Source organism: Ptychodera flava, chromosome 10, assembly GCF_041260155.1.
Source record: "Ptychodera flava strain L36383 chromosome 10, AS_Pfla_20210202, whole genome shotgun sequence".
Classification (NCBI taxonomy): Eukaryota; Metazoa; Hemichordata; class Enteropneusta; family Ptychoderidae; genus Ptychodera; species Ptychodera flava.
In genome coordinates, this window is record NC_091937.1 from 41,861,145 (window position 1) to 41,882,815 (window position 21,671).

General features: G+C 36.5%; 1 protein-coding gene across 2 annotated transcripts in view; it reads right to left on the reverse strand.

Annotated features, from left to right (window-relative positions):
* The window catches only part of LOC139142873 (transcription initiation protein SPT3 homolog), a 58,745-nt gene that overhangs the window by 4,657 nt on the left and 32,417 nt on the right, over positions 1-21,671 (reverse strand). For both annotated transcript variants that reach the window (XM_070713051.1, XM_070713052.1), the window contains exons 3-6: positions 15,952-16,036; positions 9,725-9,914; positions 8,138-8,353; positions 1,343-1,458 (exon numbers count right to left, since the gene is read on the reverse strand). In XM_070713051.1, coding sequence (XP_070569152.1) covers positions 1,343-1,458; positions 8,138-8,353; positions 9,725-9,914; positions 15,952-16,036 — 607 coding nt within the window. The remainder of the gene's footprint in view (positions 1-1,342; positions 1,459-8,137; positions 8,354-9,724; positions 9,915-15,951; positions 16,037-21,671) is intronic.

Below are 21,671 nucleotides of genomic sequence, written 5' to 3' on the forward strand. Positions count from 1 at the left end.
GGAGGATACAATGTATGTATCACGCTCAATGTCCACACGGCACAGCTGATATGGGTTTGTGTTCACATCATTACTGATAAAGAGCAGCGTGGGTGGGTGGGTATTAGTGCTTAGGTTTAATCCTGGTTCCTCTTGTCACTTCTATAGTTGCATGCTTGATTGGAAAACACCTGACTGTTTACATGAAGATCTGCAGCGATGACGGAAACTGAGAAACACAGATTTGATTTGAAAGGTTCATGGCATAGGCTGCTAATAATAATAATTATCGGCACAGATAGCTAATACAGCACTTGCTGTACAGTTATCGGACCACTCCTTCCTCACAATGATATACGTCTTTGATTTGCAACTTGAGAATTATCTAGATATTGATCCTCCCTCAAGAGCTGTTCATAAGTGTTACAACCATCTAGATGACGATATTGATATTGTACTTGATTATGCAGATTTTACATTTCAACTTGCTGACATTTTCCAATATGTCGTGATCATGTCACTGAAGTAGTTGAACAAAATGTCAATACCCTGACAAGATACACACAAATCACCAATGAACACTCCACACACCAACAATTTAAAGTTCTTGTACTTGATTGTGAGTGACCTGTCTCTTGCCCTGTGATCTTTCAAACATGCATATGGAAAACATGAGATTCTATATTTCAAAGTTTTCTCAAATTAAATATCAAAGATACTCATTTTCATGATACCACAGTGACATCAGTGCCACATCTGGGCCTTAATCTTTCTGGTATTTCATTCATGTACTTCAAAGTACATAAAAGTTCCTTTCTAAAATATCAATGTTATTCATTTGTACTGAAATTAAAGGGACAAAAGATGTAACTTGTGATAATTTATTATTTTTGTTCTAAAAGGTAAGTTTATGTATGGACTCTATCCCTTAAGTACGTTAAAAGAGAAAGCATTAGCTTTTGATAGCACAGCTCAGTGAGAATGTTATATACATGTACCATGTAATGGTTGACAACTGAGTTCCAGCCTAGACCAGAATTCAGCTGTCAATAATAACATAGGGCATCACATACATACATAAGGCTGTTATGAATTGACATGTTGAACACTGGGTCCAAACCATCTTAAAAGACATAAAAAGTGGTTTTATTCCCTGCTTGTTGTTTTATATTTTATTAAATACTGGACATTGTGACATGATTTTGGGAATAGATTAGGAAACTATTTTATACAAGCACAGCAAAATTACAGGAAATACAGTTGCTGCTAAATTGAATTTAAAGACCTGCATACCACACAAACATTTATAATTTTTGTAAAGGGAAGTGGATTATCCACAGAGTACAATTCGATCAGACATTACCTGGGCAACAGTTTCGTATGCTAAGTAACTGAGAACTTCCATTGCCAGTGGGTTGGGTTTGGTTTCAACTAGATGTGAACAATCCAGCCATTCTTTAAACTTGCTGGCTTTCTTATCTGAAATGAAGTTGAGAGACAAACACATAATTACGTTGGTGGGAGTTTTTGTCAATTGAACCAGCAGATTATCTGTTGATTTGGGCACTTATAGCAGGAGTTGTCATCTCTAATTTCAATGGGAGAATGGGTGTTGGGTGGGAGTTAATGATTTGCAATGATTGCCCGTCTTCAGGAAGTTAGTTTATCCATGAAAGGTCCATGCAATCAAATCAACAGTTCTCTCTGAATACAGATACCATAAAAGATCTTTAAACTGAAACCAAATATCATACTTGATAGCTTTTGGTGATAATAACCCTTTGAGTGCCACAGTCAATTTTTGTTGCCTTTATAAAATATAGCCATGTCAATTTTTTTTTAGATTTTTGCTAAAATTTTGATAAAAAACTGTGGCCAACAAAATGTGATGTCTGTTTAGTCCAAAATTATCAAAAAATTACAGAAAGGTTAATAAAAATTGGTAAAATGTTGCACTAAAATTTTGGTGGGAAAATTACAGCACTCAAAGAGTTAAGTGCACTGTTGGATTAAGATGTTAGTCAAATATATGTATATCAATGACTGAAGGAAAACTTTGGGCAGAACATATGCCAATATGAACAATGTGCCGTAACTTGAAGTCAGGTGTCTATGTTTTGTCAGGCACAGCAGGTTTAATCCTTGCAGAATAAAATCTTACATCTTAAAACTTAAAATTTGTCATGAAACATACTGGCTGACAATAAGGAAGAATTAAGGTTATGGGTAAGGGGGACAAAGTAAATTTGAAAGTGAAAATAAATTCTATTTTATTTTTTTAAATTTTCATAGCCTTTGACCATAACTCCGGATGGGATGCACAGGTGACAAGCACTGATGACACATTGACCATCCACATACATACAAAAATAGTAAATAAGAACTCTATAAAGATAATTAAAAAAAAAAATCAAATGAAAATAATCTGTAAAAACAACAACACTGACAAACAGAAAAGATAAAAACAGTGACAACATCACTGTTCGCTCCCATATAGTTATCAAAATAAGTCAACAATTGTATGAAACATGGACATACATACAGACAGACTGACATACACAGACTGGCACAGAGTTATGACATTGACCCAAAGTGTGCCTTGGCCCATGGAGAGTGATAAAGATATAACAAACAGCTGAATGTAATGATAAAATAGTTAAGTATAGGCCTATACAGGCACTGAGAGTGAATACGTTACAGCAATTTCATTAGTTTCTTTTCCTTATCTACTTCTGTGATAATCTTTAAGACAATCAATCTGCAAGGCAGTTTATGTATTGACAAATATGTTATCTTTTACAAGCACACAGCAAACTGTTCTTGATTTTTCATTTACAAAATTTGACATAGACTGAAATACATAACATGTAACCAATGTTTACACTTTGCCCATACACCAGATACATGGAGAAATTTCAACATACAATCATCAACTCAGAAACCCTACACGGAAAAGTAAACATTGTTTTCTTCCAGAACAGCTGGTGCATCCACATCTGGAACAACTTACAAACTTAACCAATTACACAAGGATGATGACACAAGAGAGAAGTTTAACTGTGGTGAACTTGACTATTCCTTTCAAATCCTTACCGAACTTGACATCTTAAACTAAAATACACTGCATGGTTAATTGTGTGCAAAAATACATCGGGGTGGACCATTTGATAAGGGATGGTGTCTGGAAGATCGATGAGGTACATTATCTTTTTTATCCGATCCATTGTACATTCTTTTTTCCCCACTTTCCCACCTTTTCTTTTTGTCAAACCTCTGGCTGAATTTTTTATTGGCAATTGTTTGGAATTTTTTCAAAATCTGCCAGGATTTTTTTACCGCATTTCAACACCAGACACAGTTTAACACATCAAATGCTTACTAAATCACCACATTATATTCTCTTAGTTCCAGTGGGTAAAAAATTACCAAAAAAATCTTAAAAATACAGAATGAAAGATATCCCAGTAAAACTGAGAGTTTCACAAAGTTGCCCCAAAAATTCAAAATTCCGGATTTCAACTTAATTTCAATATATCTTATTAACAAAAACCCTAAGAACCAGTTTACTAAATATCAAAGCAATCAGACTGGTAAATTTTGAGAAACAAATTTTTGACCAAAAATGAGAAAAATTGCCCCCAAATTACAAAATTGCAGATTTCATCCTAATTTTAAATATATCTAATTAACATAAACCCTAGGAACCTGTACACTAGATATCAAAGCTACCAGATCAGAAGTTTTAGGAGAAAAAAATTTTGACCAAAAAAGGCAAAAATTGCCCCCAAAATAAAAAAAATGCCAGTTTCAACATACCTTCAATACATTATATTGAGATTAATCTTAAATACCTGTATACCAAATATCAAAGCTATCAAATCAGTAGTTTTTGGATAAAAAATATGACATCAAAAATTGGAAAAATTGCCCTAAAATTACAATATGACAATATCAATACAATTTGTACAAGCATGACTGAGTTCATGCTGAGGAACATGAATATCAAGTTTCATAGCAATCAGACAAGTGATTTCAGAGAACAGGAGTTTTTGACTTAAAAACGGAAAAAATACCCTAAAAATACAAACATGCAAATTTCATCCCAATTTTTGCACACATAATTTAGAATACCTAAAGAAATCTGCATACCAAGTTTCAACCAAATCTGATCAACGCTTAGGGACCATTCAGTTTTTACGGCCGGGGGGCCGGCAAAATCGGGGGGGGGGGGGTCATCGTAATTTTGGAATCTGCAAAGGGGGGTCATCGCTTTTTCACTGGTAGGAAAGGGGGGGTCACCACATTTTCAAAAACATAATACCAACAATAAAGTTCACTTTATGCCATGGCCATGATCGACCCTCTTTACCAGCGGGCCGCCTTCGGTGGCCCACTACAATAAATATACATTATGTATTACCCATGACCCTCTTAATGGGCAGACGCCTTTGGCGGCCCACTCCAATTAGGTTTACTTCATGCAATGGCCATGATCCGACCCTCTTTACCGGCGGGCCGCCTGCGGCGGCCCACTACAATAAATTGACTTTATGTAATACCCCACGGCAATCTTACCGTAAATTCCCATTCAAGCCGCGGCTTGTATTAGAAACATTTTTGAGGGACCCCTGGGATCACGCACTGAATAATGGTAATGGCCGCCGGCCTTCAGCGACCCGGTCCAGTTAAGTCTACTTTATGCAATAGCCATGATCGACCCTCTTTACTGGCTGGCCACCTTTGGTGGCCCACTAGAATAAAGTTGACTTTACGTAATGGCCCATGACCCTCTTAACCGGAGGGCTGCCTTTGGCGAACCACTCCAATAAAGTTTACTTTATACAATGTCCATGGACATAAGTTGTCTATGGAAATGAAGTTAAAAATTGCCTTACAGTCGTCCTAATTAACAGACGTTTGCATGGATGTGGCTGAGAAGTTTGTGCACTGGCATCTCTGCTACACGAATAAAGTGCACCGCGTACCGGAGTTCAAATCCAAACCATGCGGGTAAATTTGACATATCGGTTTTGGTTATTTTTCAGCCGGGGGGGGGGTCATCAATTTTTTTCGTCTGACAAAGGGGGGGGGTCATCTTTTTTCACACAAAAATGCAGGGGGTCTATATTTTTTGAACACCGGCGACAAGATTTTGCCAGGCCCCCCCAGGCCGTAAAAACTGAACGCTCCCTTACTGAGTTTTAGCCATTTGCAGGATTATTCCTTTTTTCCCCTCATTTGCATATTTTTGGCACTGACATGTTCATTTGAACAAATTCACATCTTCACCCCTAGGTGCACCTGTACACCAAATACTAAGACAGCAGGTGCTACGGTTTAAGAGTTTTTGACGTGGACGGACATACATACATACATACATACATACATACATACATACAGACGACATTTTTCCACCTTATAAGAATACCTCCCATTTGCATATATACATATGCATATATGGGAGCTAAAAATCTTACAAAATTAAAATTAGATTTCCCCCAGTTTCTACCAATTGTAGAGGGGAAAAAAGGTGGCATCCAGGCGTTTGCAAAATTCGCCCTCTGATATTGAGATTGCAAGAGTAGGAATCAAAACATACAATTATTGTAATATATAGTCTTGACCATCAACTTAAATTTTAGAAAGGATCCTATGGAGAGCCTAACCAGGATGTTATTGCTGAGAAGATTGTTTGGCAGAAAATGAAAGAGGAAAACAACTGTTTCTTGGACTGAATCAACTGCAGAGATAACAACAATATCAGTTGACAGCCATACCAGTCAGAGTTGCACAGTACATATGATATAGCATGCAATGGGGTAACTATAGAAGGCAACTTGCTGTACTTTCAACTATACACAATACTGGCACGGGTAATTAGAGACAACATTCTGAGAAGTGACACCTGAATGGATGATGGATGTCAACAATGAGCCAATAGGGGATCAGGTTACACGACAGTAGCTATCACTTAACCAATAACAAATTAGGTTACAGTTCTAATGGATTTGAAAGATGCAGTGTGTCTCATTCTCAGTGTAAGCTGATGTATTGTGTGGTATCTTTCTGCCCTCTTAATGGGAGTGTCGAACGTACATAATGGATTGTGTATCACTAATTTTCCCAGTAAAATGAAAGCAATTGTCAAATGTCTCAAACAAAAAAATCATAACTATGCATACCACACATGACTGAAATTATAGGAATAATTTGAAGCAAAAAGCTGATATTGCCAAATCTTACAAACATACCGATATGAGTCTGGATAAACCTAAAAGTTTCCAAATTATGGCTCATGAAGGTTTTTGCCCAAATTATATTTACAGATAAAGCAAAAACATTACTTCGTACACATGAGGATCTTTGATTCAAGTCTGGTTCAATTTAATGCAACATACTGTCTCTCTGACACATCAACGGCACACACCCCTGGCAAGAATTCTCACAAAAACACTCACTACATTATTGGAATGCTCATTCAGAGGAGTGACTGAATTCAGAAATGTTTTTGAGAATTCCGCAGATGTGACAATTTACACAGATGTAAGCAAGACTTGGATAATACCAGGCCATATCACCCATTGTGCAACACATTGTTTTTCCATTTGTTCGGAAAAAAGAATGTGACCCCGAAACAAGCAGGATACTATCTGAAGAAAGCAATGGCTCTATTAGTATATTTGACAGATGTGTCACTCTGGAATACCGTCTTACTTATAAAATTTCTGAACTCTTTGAGTCAATATGGAAATTTCAGAAAATCTTAGAATCAGCCGTATACCAACGCATGTCCCAGTAGCATGTAATAATCTACCCGTAAAGTGTCAAGAACAGCTCTCTTGTTGTATTGCGTTTTTCCTTTCTTGAGTTACTTATCGTACAGGCACACTGTGTCACTCACTGATTAAGGCAGAGTGTACCTCTGGGACAGATGTGTGGACTCTCAAATTTTCACAATGCTTTTCTGGTCTATACCGCCTGCGGGGTAGTCAAGGACCTCTCCTGGGTTTCAGTGTACCTACATTGCCCTGGGGGCAGCATAGCACACTGTAAAACTGAGAAGAGGTCTAGGACTCTTTGTGGGGGCCTTGAACCACAATTTACAGAGTGACCCCTCAGTTTTATTCTTGATTTGGTAAGAGTGTGGTCGAAAGTTTGAGCATAAGTTTAGAAGTCTTTCTGTTTCTATGAGCATACTATCTTGAAGGAAAAATAGTGAAGTATGAAGACCTACATTGTATTCATATATTTTTGGACATGTTTCACCAAAAACAATACTGGCAATCATGCAGTCGATGTATTGGACATGGGCTTTCACAAATCAAATACCAGACATTTCAATCTGAGCAAAAATAACTACATGTACATAGAAAATTTATCATAGTGACTGTCCTGTCCCTTGCTGTATTTGTTCATCATCATCAATAATTTCACATTAAATCAAAATCTACAAAACTCAATCGTATCATGTGCAAAATGTGTCATAATTTTAAAATGAATTCTTATGGTTTTAATACGCACTGAAAAAAGCACTCAAACCATAATCACAGGTGCATATAAACTGTGTAATAGGTCGATAACCGGTTACTGGCAAAAAGATATGTGAATATTGGGCAAGGGTCAAATACCTTGGACAACCAGACAAGACGTGTCTTCCAAAAGAGTGTATGTATGTCCTTTAGTTGCAGATTATAAATAGCAGTGGTTGTTTGATTAGTTGAACATTTTTAGACTATTTATAGCATCTCACGTGCAACTCTGGCTGCTGTGGTCAGAAATTCAGACAAAATCTGTCTGATCTTGTGTTTGTCAAGGCAGCTTGTGGTCAGAGCCCTTGACATACGATTCATGTTGGTTTTAAATCATACCATTTGTGGCCGCAATGGAATATTTTTGTCATTCTCTTCTGCACAGTGCCAAGACCCTTGTAAAAGAGTTTGATTCAATGTTTATTTTTAACATAATTAATGATAGAATTCTGATGAGAATGTCACTGAATGGTACAGTAGGAAAAATGACAGAATCACCCAGTTGAACTCTTCAACCAATTTTTGTTGACAAAAAACCCAGTATGAAAATACTGAGACTTTATTCTTCATATGAATACCACAGTTTTTAGTCAGTTGAACTAATTGCTCATGGAATACAGAATACTTACGAAAATTAACTTGTCTAGATTCTGTGTATTCTTGGTAACTTGTGGTGTCCAGATTGCGGGATTGTTTTTCTGCTCTTTCCAATCTCTCTTGTTTAATTTCATCAAGTTGGTCCTCTTCCTCAAACAGTGCGACTAGTTCACCGGTTTGGTCAATGGTGTTGAGAAATTCATAGGAAATCTTCCTTCTCTTGGAAACCGAGGGCTTGATATCACCAGCTGCATTTGATAATTAGAGTTAACCTTAAATTTTGAGGCTTTACTTTATTACGCCTTGCGCATAAATATCAGAATGTTTATGTGAACAGGCTTCATTCATAAAGTATACGACGAAGATGTCAACATTACGCGCGACATCGCTGCAAGTCGTCCATATCTCAATGAAACCCAAGAAGAAAGACACCGGGATACAAAAATCGTCATACAGAAGGAACATTTTAAGGTGCAATATGCTATTACAACTGTAACCGATCAAAAACTGCTGCAGCTTTAAATCTATCCTGATTTCGGTCGTCGTACGGCACGGAACTCGCGCGGAGAGGGGACGCCATTTTGTTAGTTTACCTTTAGAGTTGCCATGTCAACAGTCGTCGCGCGCGCGACATCGCTGTCACGCCACGCGCTCACTACCTGTTCGGTGGAGACCGTGCACAGTGCCGGCGCCGTGCGAACGGCAGAATGTTTGCTAGAACTTGACCAAAAAAATACCATGGGAAAACATTTCAAGACTCAACGTGATATTTCCGTATTTTGCAACCAGAAATACCCGTGTTCCTCGAAGCCCTTCAAGTTTTTACGTCGGCGACATCGCTTCGCAGGCGGGGAGCGGCAGCCATTTTGTTGTTTATGTTGTTTACCAACAAACTGCTAATGTAGTTCGGGAAAACTCTAAAACTGATGACGTTCATCGTGCATATCTCGACGTTTACCGTGAAATATCACGGCTGATATTTTACGTTGAACGTCACTAGGATGTAGCAATATGGGCATGGGTATATGATAAAAGACAATATTACATGTACATTGCATGTTTGATGTCATCCAAGAAATAGGGCTGTGTAAATTACTGTCACTTACAATCCACCATACATCTTTTTTCCAAAACTTTTCTTTTCTTCTCTGTCTACATCCTTTTTCCAAAGTAGCAATTGAAGTAGAATATGTAATATCCTTTTAACACCATGCAATGGTACATGCCTATTGTTTTCTTGGCAAAGTTGGATTTCTTAAAAGTAAAATGGGATGGGAGGATCCAAACCTCTCAAGGCCAAATTTTGGAACAGCCCTATTGTTTACCAGGGGAGAGTTGGATTTCATTTTGGGGAGAAAGGGGTGATTGGGTTTAACAGATAATATTATGAATGAGATGGCCATTTAAAAATTCAGTAATGATACAAATCTTTGTTCTGATAGGTTGGTATGATGATGATGATGATAATCTGGAACCTGATAGGGTAATTACACTGTTTAAGTGTCACATGATCTGCCACAACAAACAGTTTTGCAATCCTGTTGGCTGATCACAGGTCATGTGACAGCACTCCCTGTCAACTATTTACTCTCACTGGCTGAAAATATGACCTCACTGACCTGCTTCAGCATACATGTCTTCATCATCTGCAGCAGTGGCTTTGTTCAATTTACTTTTGAGATCTTTCATACTGAGAAACCTCAGCAGTCGTTTCAACTTGTCTCTGTCTCTTCTCATGAGAAACAAAAAATCTTCCAAACTGATGAATCTTGCTCCTCTCATTGCGGTCACTTCTGCAGCTTTCAGTAACTGTAAATCAAAAATTCATGATAACTCCACCTGTGTTGATAACAAAAAGTACTGAAGCTAGCTTTATGTGTCATTTTGTAAATTTTTTATTAGACTTTATACAGTCACTTTGCCTATAAATACTGATTTTCATGAAGTTCAGAGCCTCAGTAGATTTGTATAGGAGCTCTATCACACTGTGCCATCACGCTCAAGCAACTACACATTTCTGCACAGATAAAGTTGATATGATTATATCTCTGAATATGGAATATAGCGTGTTTAACGGCACCTGCACTGACATGAAAAATTGAGCCAGTATCGCCTCAGGCTGTTCAAAAATTGAAAAGATGATATGATTTTACACAACAGGTTTTTGTTGCGTTACTGTCCACTAGCAGCACAATGTAACGGTATGTCCTTATCATAGGGTCATTCTCAGGACAAGACAACAGCATGTGTATATGTATGCTCTATGTCCATAAACACATCAAAGTTTTTTGAGTAAATTTTCACCTGTAATATGCATGTGCACTACAGAAGTATGGATGAAAAGCAGTGAAGAAACCACTTTGAATTTTGTGTGTGAATGGGTTTTAACCCTTTGAGCGCCAAAGTCAATTTTTGTCACCTTTATAAAATGTGCCCCAGTCAAATTTTTTCAGATTTTTGCCAAAATTTTGGTGAAAAACTGTAGCCAATGAAATGTGATGTCCATTTGATCCAAAATTGTTAAAAAAATTACAGAAAAAATCGTAAAAATTGGTAAAATGTTGCGCTGAAAAATTAGAGCACTCAAAGGGTTAATTTCAGAACAAATCAGCCATGCAGTGTAACATTTGCATACAAAGAGGTTCATAGCATTCTGAATTGGCTTCCTAACTGACATAAAACCACAGCTGTCAAAGTCTTCACTTTTAAACTGTAAGATAGCAACTGATATCATGACAGATCTCAACATCTGCAGATTTTAAATTTGCCTGAGAGACTCACCATCCATCTATGCAACGACTACTGGAGCTGGGCGGACAAAATTTGCTCTCATCTCACACAATACAGTCTTTACGATCTCAGACTGACTAATACAGCATTTCATTGGCATTACCTATTCTAGTCCAACACAATCTGAATACAATAGCAGGTTAGAATGAGATATATGTGTTTCCCAAACTCTGACCAACTTCATTTTAAATTACCAAGTCAACTGAATAATACACTGAAGACTATATTGCAATGACGAATACCAATATCTGCAGACTACAGGATTTTGTAAGCTACAATCGATATTTATCAAACTATGAATTTTGTTTTTGAATTTTAAACTAAAACCGCAAATCAGTCACCATGATTTTAACCTTTTACAAACAAATTTCATAAGTTCAGACCTTATTGTTTTCTATAGAGAAATTCAACCCTTTTCCCTCACAAATTTGAAACGGTCCTATATTTTTCTATAGCGAGTTGGACCTCTGAATAGGAAAATAGGGGTGAAAGAATCCAACCCTGCGATCTATCGTATGATTGCTCTGACTGAGCTTCCCAACTATGAATACTACAGGACTCAAACACTGCAAAGACCAAACCCATCACTTGGACTCTGTGAACAGCGTAGCAATGACTGAAATTGCCCAGACCAGTATATACCAACACCTGAATACAAAGATTTCAGATTGTCTAGACCGATAAAGTGTGATCAGAATACACCAGGATTTAAAAGTGCCTGGATCAGTCTGTCATATTATGAATACTAATACTTTGGTAAAGATACCAGGTATATACTGCCTAAACCAAAACTGCCACTATCTGTATACCACAGGACTTTAATTGTCTAGACCAATACCAAATTATTTGCATACTATAGGATTTAAAGCTCCATAAGCTGTATCTTTTGGCTATTTTCTCAGAACTTTTGTTTTGTGGTTTCCCTACACTTTCTGCATTGAATTCCTAAACTGTAATTTAATGCCAAGTTATTTAGCATATCAACACAACCTATATGAGTATAATCTCCATTGTTATTGTTGAAAATTGTATTCAAGTCCGGACTAGAATTCATTTGTAAACAATAAACAATGATCACTACACTACAAGCTGTGTTGACAAAAAGAATACTCGAAATTTCAACATGACAAACAGATTAGGGTCAGACACAGTAGCTGATATACAGAAGCAGAATACTGAAGAACTTGCCACAAGTTACAGCTTATGTCGCTTTAATAGTCTACACAATACTTAATTATTACGATACTACAGGATTTTAATTGTCTAGACCGATACCAAATTTATTTGCATACTATAGGATTTAATAGTCTAGACAATACCTCATTATTACGATACTACAGGATTTTAATTGTCTGTACCAATACCAAAGTATCTGCATACTGTAGAATTTAATAGTCTAGACAAAGACCCAATTATTAAGATGCTACAGGATTTTAATTATCTTGACAAATACTGAACTAACTGCATACTATACGATATAATAGTTTGCCCAACCAAAACCTCAGAATTTTGGCAGAACTTTATATATTTGCACACTAGTATAGGATTTTAATATGGTAGTTTAATACTTCCATATTTGCATATTAGTATGGGATTTTATCATCTGAACCAACAAAATGGAAGTGAATACAACACAATTTTGACTGCCTTACTCCAAAAGTTGTATCATTTCTTTATCTAGTGTACACCTGGTTTCAGACGCGACGGGTACTATGAAGACACTGACCAATCAGGGTCAATTCTGTGGGACTATAGGAAGACAAAGCAAAGCTAGTGCTACGTGAATGACAATAGAAGGGTAGTAGTGTTGGTATCGTTAGATATAAAACCCTGGATCTACAGCACAAATTCTCGGTCAGGTTAGAATAAAAGGATTGCAAATTGTATAGACAAGTACATCAACATGCAAATATTTCAAATTACATGACGTAACTCAAACAACATAAATATTATAGAAAGTTTGTAATGACTAGACAGTTGCGTTACCTGTAAAAAGCGATCCAATTTCAAAATGCCTAAATTCATTTGTTTTTGCATTGTCTGTGTATTTTTACTGTGCAAGATCATCAACCAACTGCACAGCGCAGGATCACACAGTGTCACTGATTGTTAACCAGCGCTTAGATTTATAATACTGAGTTTCAGATAAAACATCAAAATTGGGCAACGCAGAATTACTTGATACATGTATGCAATAGTGGTATTAAAGTTTAATAAATGAACATTGTAATGCATGATCTTGTACGATCAAACAAAAAATTGGGAGATTTCCTGACTTTTGTATCACAACTACAATTATCGATACTACAATGATTAGACTAGTAAATCATATAGGATTTTATGCGATCAAACTTATCAATATCATCAGAATATCGCATTCTACAGCTGAGGATCTGCAGATACAATCGCATTAGGAGAGATGTTAGAATCTAAATTCAGAGGAAGGCACTGACGATTCACTGTGCAGGACGCAGAGACAATGCATTGTCTATTCACAGCGCGGGATGTTAGCACATTTCAGTGAATTCCTGCGACCTTTTATCTGCACATCACTTCCAAAATCACAATGGTATGATTAGGGCAGACACAATACTCTTTGATATACGACATTTGCATCACCTCACATTAGAAGAAGTGATGAATTTCCAAAAAGCAGATTTAAATGATAATCAGCAGATAACCCGTCCGGGTCATGGGGGATTCATAAATTCTGGGATAAAATCTTGGATGCAGTATTACGGCCTGACAGTGATTTGATAGCCAGGGCTATCTCAAGTACTTACATAGATTCATTCCTCCATGGGGACCTATAAATCAAGTCCTTCTTCCATTACAATTTCACTGCCACACTAACAGAAAGGATTAACTAAAAATATTTTACGTTTCATTTTCGCTGTTTAACGCCGATTTTCGCATTATGCATTGTTTGTTTTCACTTCAAATTAAACACTGAAATTTTTATTTGAAACATGTGCTTCTTTAAACTTTTAGTGACCTCACACCTTTGTGTACCGATAAGCCCTGCCTGACGGCCCCGTTCTCATTCCACATCCAGTTTTATATTCATCAGAGAACAGTAAAAAGATGTGACTGGGTGGACTCAGCTGTACTGCTGCTTTTGTCTTCAAACTTCAGAACAAATACACGATAAATATGCATAGTATCTTGTTAAGTTTCCTTCGTAAGATCTCTCCATAGAATTGACAAATTTTACACAATCAAGTGATGCGATACATGAGGGATGAATAAATCTGCCCTGACCACAAATTAAATGCTCCGAGAGAAATTCGGCATTTGTCTCTGTCTGTTTCTATCACGCTTCGATGGTCCCCCTCTGTCTGCAACCATCATGCTTGGCCAATTCTCACTCTCCGATGTATTACAGGTTAACCCAACGTGACCAATGACAAAAGGGAAACCTACAGCAGAGATTACAATGGATGGTATTGTGTTACAGCACTGATATCACTCACAAGTAGAGATATCCATTTCATGACGGTGTTTTCAATGCATCATCCCTATCTCAATATTGATATTATTTTATGTAAAAAGCCATAATGCCTCTAAATGATAGTTATCTTTACTCATGAAGGTTACCTGATCAATACAGCTGTTTCCACTAAACCACTGATGTTGGACAGTACCCATAATGCTATCTTTCCAGTACTGATCACTAAAACTCATATATTTGTCTGATAATTTTCATTAAAACTTCATGCATTGCTTTGAAAAACAATATGAAAAGGTATTTTAAGTCAAAATCAATCAGTAGAATATTTTATATTGAAATGGTTATGAGATATAGAGTATTTTTGGACTCATCTCGACAGATTCACTTTGTCCAGATGGTTTTTCAGCAATATCACTGGGCAGTATGCGCAGTCAAACTGGTATTGTATATGTGTTGACAAGCAAAAGTAGAAGTGTACAGTACATATGCCTATCAGATATCATCTATACATAGGGTACATAAAAGTATTGGTGTCAATGAGGAAACTTCAAATTGAAATTGTCAAAATTACAGTCAAAGCTTTGATTTTGCTTTTCACTCACCCACTTCACACAGCACTAATGGTCACTGCCGATAGCTCTGGGATTATGGTCATATGTGCCTTGAAAATGAAAACCTTACACTTTTGTTCAGACTTTTTGTACGAAGGAAACTTTGGACCATTCCCTTTCCCGTGCAAAATTTGGTCCTATAATAAATTACTCAAAGCAGTTGCCATCCTTGTGTTAACTCTATGTGGAAAAATACATTTTTTTAAATTTTAAATTTAAAAATTTACTAAATAAGTGTTAAAATGGCTACCACAAGTAGTAGACCAAAACAGTGTCATAAAAGTATGTGAGACTGAATATGTGTCCTCCAGGAACCTTCAACCTGAAATGTGAGAGGCATGCAGTCATAGTCACATTTTCATGCAGTCATAGTCACATTTTACGCTGACTATCAAAATACAGGTAGCAAGACAGTAGATGCACAGCCACACCTTTTCTTTAGAATTAATACCTGTACACCTGCATGCCTGTTTTAACATATCAATATACATTACCAAATCTCCATATATAATATATATATATATATATATATATATATATATATATATATATATATATATATATATATATAATATATATATATATATATATATATATATATATATATATAATAGGTTTGCCACGATTGGTTTAGTTTACTAAAATATGTAAAACCCTAAGAAGATTTAACATAAATTCTACAGAAGAAGGCAGATTGGGTCTAAAACTGCATTTCAGAGAATGATCTGTCACTGGTAGTCAAGATTATAGTCTTCTACAGATCTGTGTAATCTCTATCAAAGCCATCGTAAATTTTCCTGTCATAACAACAGTTCATGTGAAATCTGGCTAACTTTACTGAAGAATACAAGACAATAACTTTCATCCTTGAAAATAACAGCCACGTCTGAGGTATCTCTTCTCATTGCATATATCAACAGTGTATTAAGCACACTGCAGTATCTATGATATCAATATTTTCAGATTTCAAGTAAAATGAATGGAAACTACCTACCAGTGCTGTCATTTGCTGACTGGCAATGTCTTCAATCAAGGTTGCTGATTCAATCAATGGTCGTCGACAGTCTCCCATCGCAAACCTATGAAATAGAAAGGTGTACCGGTACATTAGAAATAAAGCCAAAGGTACTGGTAACTAGCACATAGTACTGTATACCGGTATATCCCATGATCCACTCTGATTTGTACCATTGGATATTCCTCTATGTTTCCCATATTTAGACAATATTTATAGACTTTAGTTTCATGATTTTGAAAACGTATTTTCAAGTACACCATGTTCTTCTCAACTTACATTTTTAATGATTTGGAAAACATGTTTGATTGGAGAGGATATTGCATCCTCAGTTGAAGATTAATTTAAGGGAAAATAAGAAAACTAGTATGAATGTGGCAGTGTCTTTTAGAACACATTGTATTTTAATATCAATGGTCTGTATTTCACCTTTAACTAATACACAGATGTCGCCAAATCTACACAAATAATGTTTTTTGGAGAAGTTTAAATTTTGATGGCAAACTGAATTTTAAATTTCAATGATCAGTGGTGCTCTTACAGTATGAGCTTCAATGATATTACAGAATTTATATGAAAATCTCTGAGTTGCCAATTTTATTGTTATCTGCTTCAAAGTTTGAACTCTTCATGGGGGTAACAGGATTATTTCCACATAAGAGAGGAAGAGTCACAATTATTGAAATTTGATTTCCAGAAATAATGTTTGTTCATATTTAATATTTCTTTTCATTATCGACAGGTAACAGATTTGACAATTGTGGGAGAGTGTTTCTCGTAGCTGTATGTTTGAGAAAATATCAGAACTCATGTGCTTTGAATTTCTAATGATAATGTATATTCTCTAGTGTTGATAATACGATGCAATGATACAGCAGGCAGCTACATCATCTTATCAATTTGACGAAAGCGGTCTGCCTATGCTTTCCAAAAAGCTTCAATTCTTTGTAAAGACTAAATATCAACCACACAAGTCATATCATATCTGTTACGTATGTACGTTTTCATCTACCGGTACATTTAAGTATTCATCTGATTCTTTAGTATATTAATGCACCGTACTTCATCTGCTGCTCCAAGAGTAAAATTATACTCATTCTAATATGTGGGGTATATTAATTCTTATTATTTGCCAAGGCAAATTGATTAAGACTAATTGTTGATGGTGAATATTGAAGCAGCAGATCACACACTACATATGCTATTTCGATATACTATGAGTGGACTAAAATAATGTGAAAATATTAGATATAGTTATGCACATTAAACTATTTTTATAGCAAGTCACCCTTACCCATTATGATATGCTGTTGACACACAATACTACTCTTAAATGGAGGAAAATTTTTCAAATATCATAGCTGAATAGCTGAACTATTAATGGATTTTAAAGAATTCAGAGAGTTGCTCTTTGGCTGCAATATCAGTGGAATGCGAATAGCGATGTGAATTACTGGCTATTGAGCATTATCCAATGCTACAGCTTTGATCGGTCCCAATCCAATGATGTTGAAAAATGCTGCAAGCTGACTAGCTCATATTTTTTACATAAAATGCTGACATGGAAGTGGAAGGAAAAATGGGAAAAAAAATTGTTACACCAGGCATTTCCTCAAGGGCCCTTCCTGACAATATGAAATGGATCACCCCTGTGGAGTCACAGCTCTACAAAAGGTGATGGAATTAATCACAGTGGAATTATTGAGACTGTATTTCTATGCATGACACACTACCATGATGTCAGAGAAAAAAACCTCAGCAATTTGTAACAATGAATAATCTCTGACCCCCAACTTGTAGCACTCTTTTTATGAGTGACTATTGCACAGGACAAGATGTCCCGATACAGTGAGTGCCCTCTTGTGGCAAGATTTGGCCATTCTTGAAGCCCCTCACTTGGAATTTGGCTATGGACATTACCCCTCCCTTTGTATAAATTCGACTTGTGACAGGCTCTTCACCCTGCCAAATTTTGAATTATATCACAACTGGGAAACAAACTGCTCAGCCCATAAATATTCAAATGATAAACATTTCAGTCTCCCATTGCAAAGGTATTTATAGGATTAAAAATTTTTGCGCTGTTAGGTCTTTGGTTTCACATATCTTGTAATGGTTAAATATCTCTGTCACTGAGGTTATGCTGAAATCTACCAAAAGTGATATTTTTCATTTTCAGTTATTCAATACAAGTTCCAACATGGTAAGTTGGCATAAGTGAGCCACTGTATTAGATTATATGAAACGTCTGTAAGTGTAATAAGGCAAATCAAGGAGAATGTGTGTGACACTCAGACTACTGATATTTCAGCAACGTACCGGTATCTATTTAACCCTACAGTAAGGCAGTGAGAATACATTTAGCCACGGTTGGAATTTTAAATATGGACCAAACTGTCTCTACGTCAACGCCTATAGAAAGCAGTGTCGTTACTTTTCAATTGATCCATGAGCAGCGGAATTCCACACCTCCACTGAGAGTACTACTAACACTTACGTCTATATAAGTCAGGGGTTAATATTAATGAAGGCCATATGACCTGAACCGCCCAATGGTATCTCAGGAATTCCTTTGGTATCGGTAAGAAATCAAAAAAGTGAGATAATGTCTTTGGATAACACAAGTGATATTATCCTGCATTTATATTGTTAAGTGGCCATTCACTTCAAGGCTGGGAGTACCTTGCACTATTTCTTTTTTGAACGGTTTATACTGCAATCACTCATCGCACTTCACCGGCATAAAAGACACCTGCTATCCATCATTCCTCGCTCTCCTTTCTCATGTCATTCTTTTTTCCTTCCTCAAACTAAAACCATAATCCCAGGTTTCATTCTTAGTAACACCTATCGGCAGATGGCATGTTTTTTTTCTAACTGTAGGTTGTTGAAATTCCACATCACATATTTATTACCCTTCAACCAACAGCAACGTTCCATACAGCTTCCATATGCTCTGTAGAGTGATGGCTTGTCAAGCACTTGTCAAACCGTTGTAAAATAAGTTGCATTACAACAGTGCAAAGTGTGTATTTACAGTTGAAATGTGCAAAAACGTTTACTTTTTATGCAACATTGATTGATAATCATCCTCTTAAATTTATTGCCGTCGTAAAACCATTCATCAAATCAAAAAAATGTGCTTTTCCTTGTGAACAGAACCATTACCTACATGGACTAGACTTGTACACCTTTCGTCTTTGATTTCGCTCTGATTGGAAATAAACGGAACATTATCCAACTTGATTCAACCGGAGTAGCTATGCAAGGTACACTTTGGACTTATTTGATAATTGCTTTATCTGTAATGCACTTATAATACTGTGTGAGTTTCAGGTTTGATAGAAAGGTGAACAAACTTTGAAAATTTAACACTTTGGAAAACCAAATAAGAAAATTGATAAGGTTACCATGTAGACTAATAGATAAGATAGAAAAGTATGGTACTGCCCCTAAATATTCAAATATATTCTGATTTATATCCTGTAAAATACCTGTATAATCTGACCTTTTTGTAACTTTTAATCTTCAAATCTTACAGACTTTCAGTAATTTGTTGCCAGGTAACTATTGTTCTCATTTTTCTTCGCAAATTCATCTGAAACTGCGATGTCTTCTATCGCACGAAACTATTACACTCCCTGTTGCTACGGTGATTGACAATGTGGAAACAGTAAAACCTTTATTTCATAGAGGAAATAAAAGAGAATTGCTACTGACTTCAAAAGTTGTGGCTGGATGAAATATGAGTGTTTGACAGATTCAGAGCTAGTCAGCTGAAACTGGGGTGATTTAAATGTTAAGCTGGTTAATTATACTGTTATGGTTACCAGGCGGTTCACTGGCCAACCTCAAAGAACATACCTCAGATAAATAGCAAAACAAAAGAAGAGAAAAGCCCGGATGAAATGACAAAAACATTGCTGGCTGCCTGTAAACCACTGGACAGCCTATATGCTAATATTGGTATGTGCCGCAATTCGCAAAGACACAGTGAGTATTGACGGAAGCTGAGGAGAGGCACGGTTTTTGTTGAAAGAAGTGGGTGACAATTGTAGATGACAAGGTTGGTTGAACAAAGCTACCTAAATCTTCACTGTTAGATCTTTTGTCAAAGACTGCCGTGGTGGAAAGACCCGGTTATTTAGTATTGGGGTCAGAGTTCAAGACCAACCGCATTGAATAACCAAGCATCAGAAAACAAAGCTCGGGAATGATTTATACTGGTGAGGCGGTAAATTTAAAGACCGAAACAGAGTGTGGCCAAGACCCTTGCGATTGAAATGTGGGACCCGATGACAACAGAGACGGAGAGTGTTCACGTACGCAAACACTTCTATCCGGCACTAATCTGTGATGGCCTTTAAACGATGATTGCGGCAATGTGCATGTGTATTTAATGGGTGGAGAGTTGTAAACCTAAACAAATCCATCAAAAAACCACACTGGGCTCATATCCAGTCTAAGTTTAGCTTGCTTTGGAGACTGGGTCGCAGGTTAAAGGTAAATTGAAGGCTAGTAGGGTAAAATGATAAAACGTCAAAGTACCTGACACAGTTTGAAATATTAAAACTCTTCATCTCGATGGTAGTGCCTGGCACAATTGTCTGCAATCTAACCGTCATTTACTCTGCAAAACTTGCAAATAGTGGAAACATTCTCTACAATTGACACTTTTAGTGATTTCCGTAAATGTACATACATCGAAAAACCAAATTATAAGTTGTCTTAAACGTTAATATCTTGCAAATTTCTTTTGATTTGAACTTTGGTATGTGATTGAAACTTTGTCAAATATTGCTGAACTGGTTTATCAAAGTCCCTTGTAGTACACAAAATTGAAAACAAAATTCTTCTGTGTACCGGTAATAGAGTTGAGCATTCCACAATAATTATCTAGTTCACTGATCATGTGAAAGACAGATTTAGGTGAAAGGATGTTGACAACTTGATGATGTAAACTACAAAACAAAACAGAAATCTAAGTACCAACTTGAGCTTCTGTTCTATACCTACTTTATATCTACAGCTAGTTGGTTTTAGTTATTGCAGCATAAAAAACACTAAAAATACCACAGCAAAAACCCACACCACACAACAATGGAAAAGGTAATTAAATAAAATACCAACACATTGTTTAAAAGCCATAAGTGGTGGTCAAAAGGGGGAAGATTAAATCTGTTTGACCAGAGACTCTTTGATCTGAACTACCATTCCAACGGAAGTAAAACAGCCTATGGGGATTATCCAATTCCTTTCCGATGCTAAAATTGAACAAACTTTTCTGAACACCTGTTGGTTATAAAAATATGACAAGTTTCTCTTTGGTTTCAAAATTGTCGAAAGCCTGAGGGATGACAATACATAAGTTTTTTGTCTTCAAAACTGCGGCAGACAAACAGATAGCTACCCTTAGGAAGACAATACCTACAGCTGTTGGAAATTCCGATGACCTGTGTCAGTCAAGCAATGACAATAGAGCAAAAATGAAGCATTCCTCGCACTTTGGTATGCTAACTATTGTCATTGTTTATAGGGACATCCTTCTCAATGGTGGAAAAGAACTTGACAATGGCTAACCAGGAGGCAACACCTACAATACCTCAGTATCTCTGCCATTTTACAAGCCTATGTCTTAAGGCAAGATTATAGATTTGGACTTACTGGTAATATTGAAAGATGATGCAACTATTGCAAAA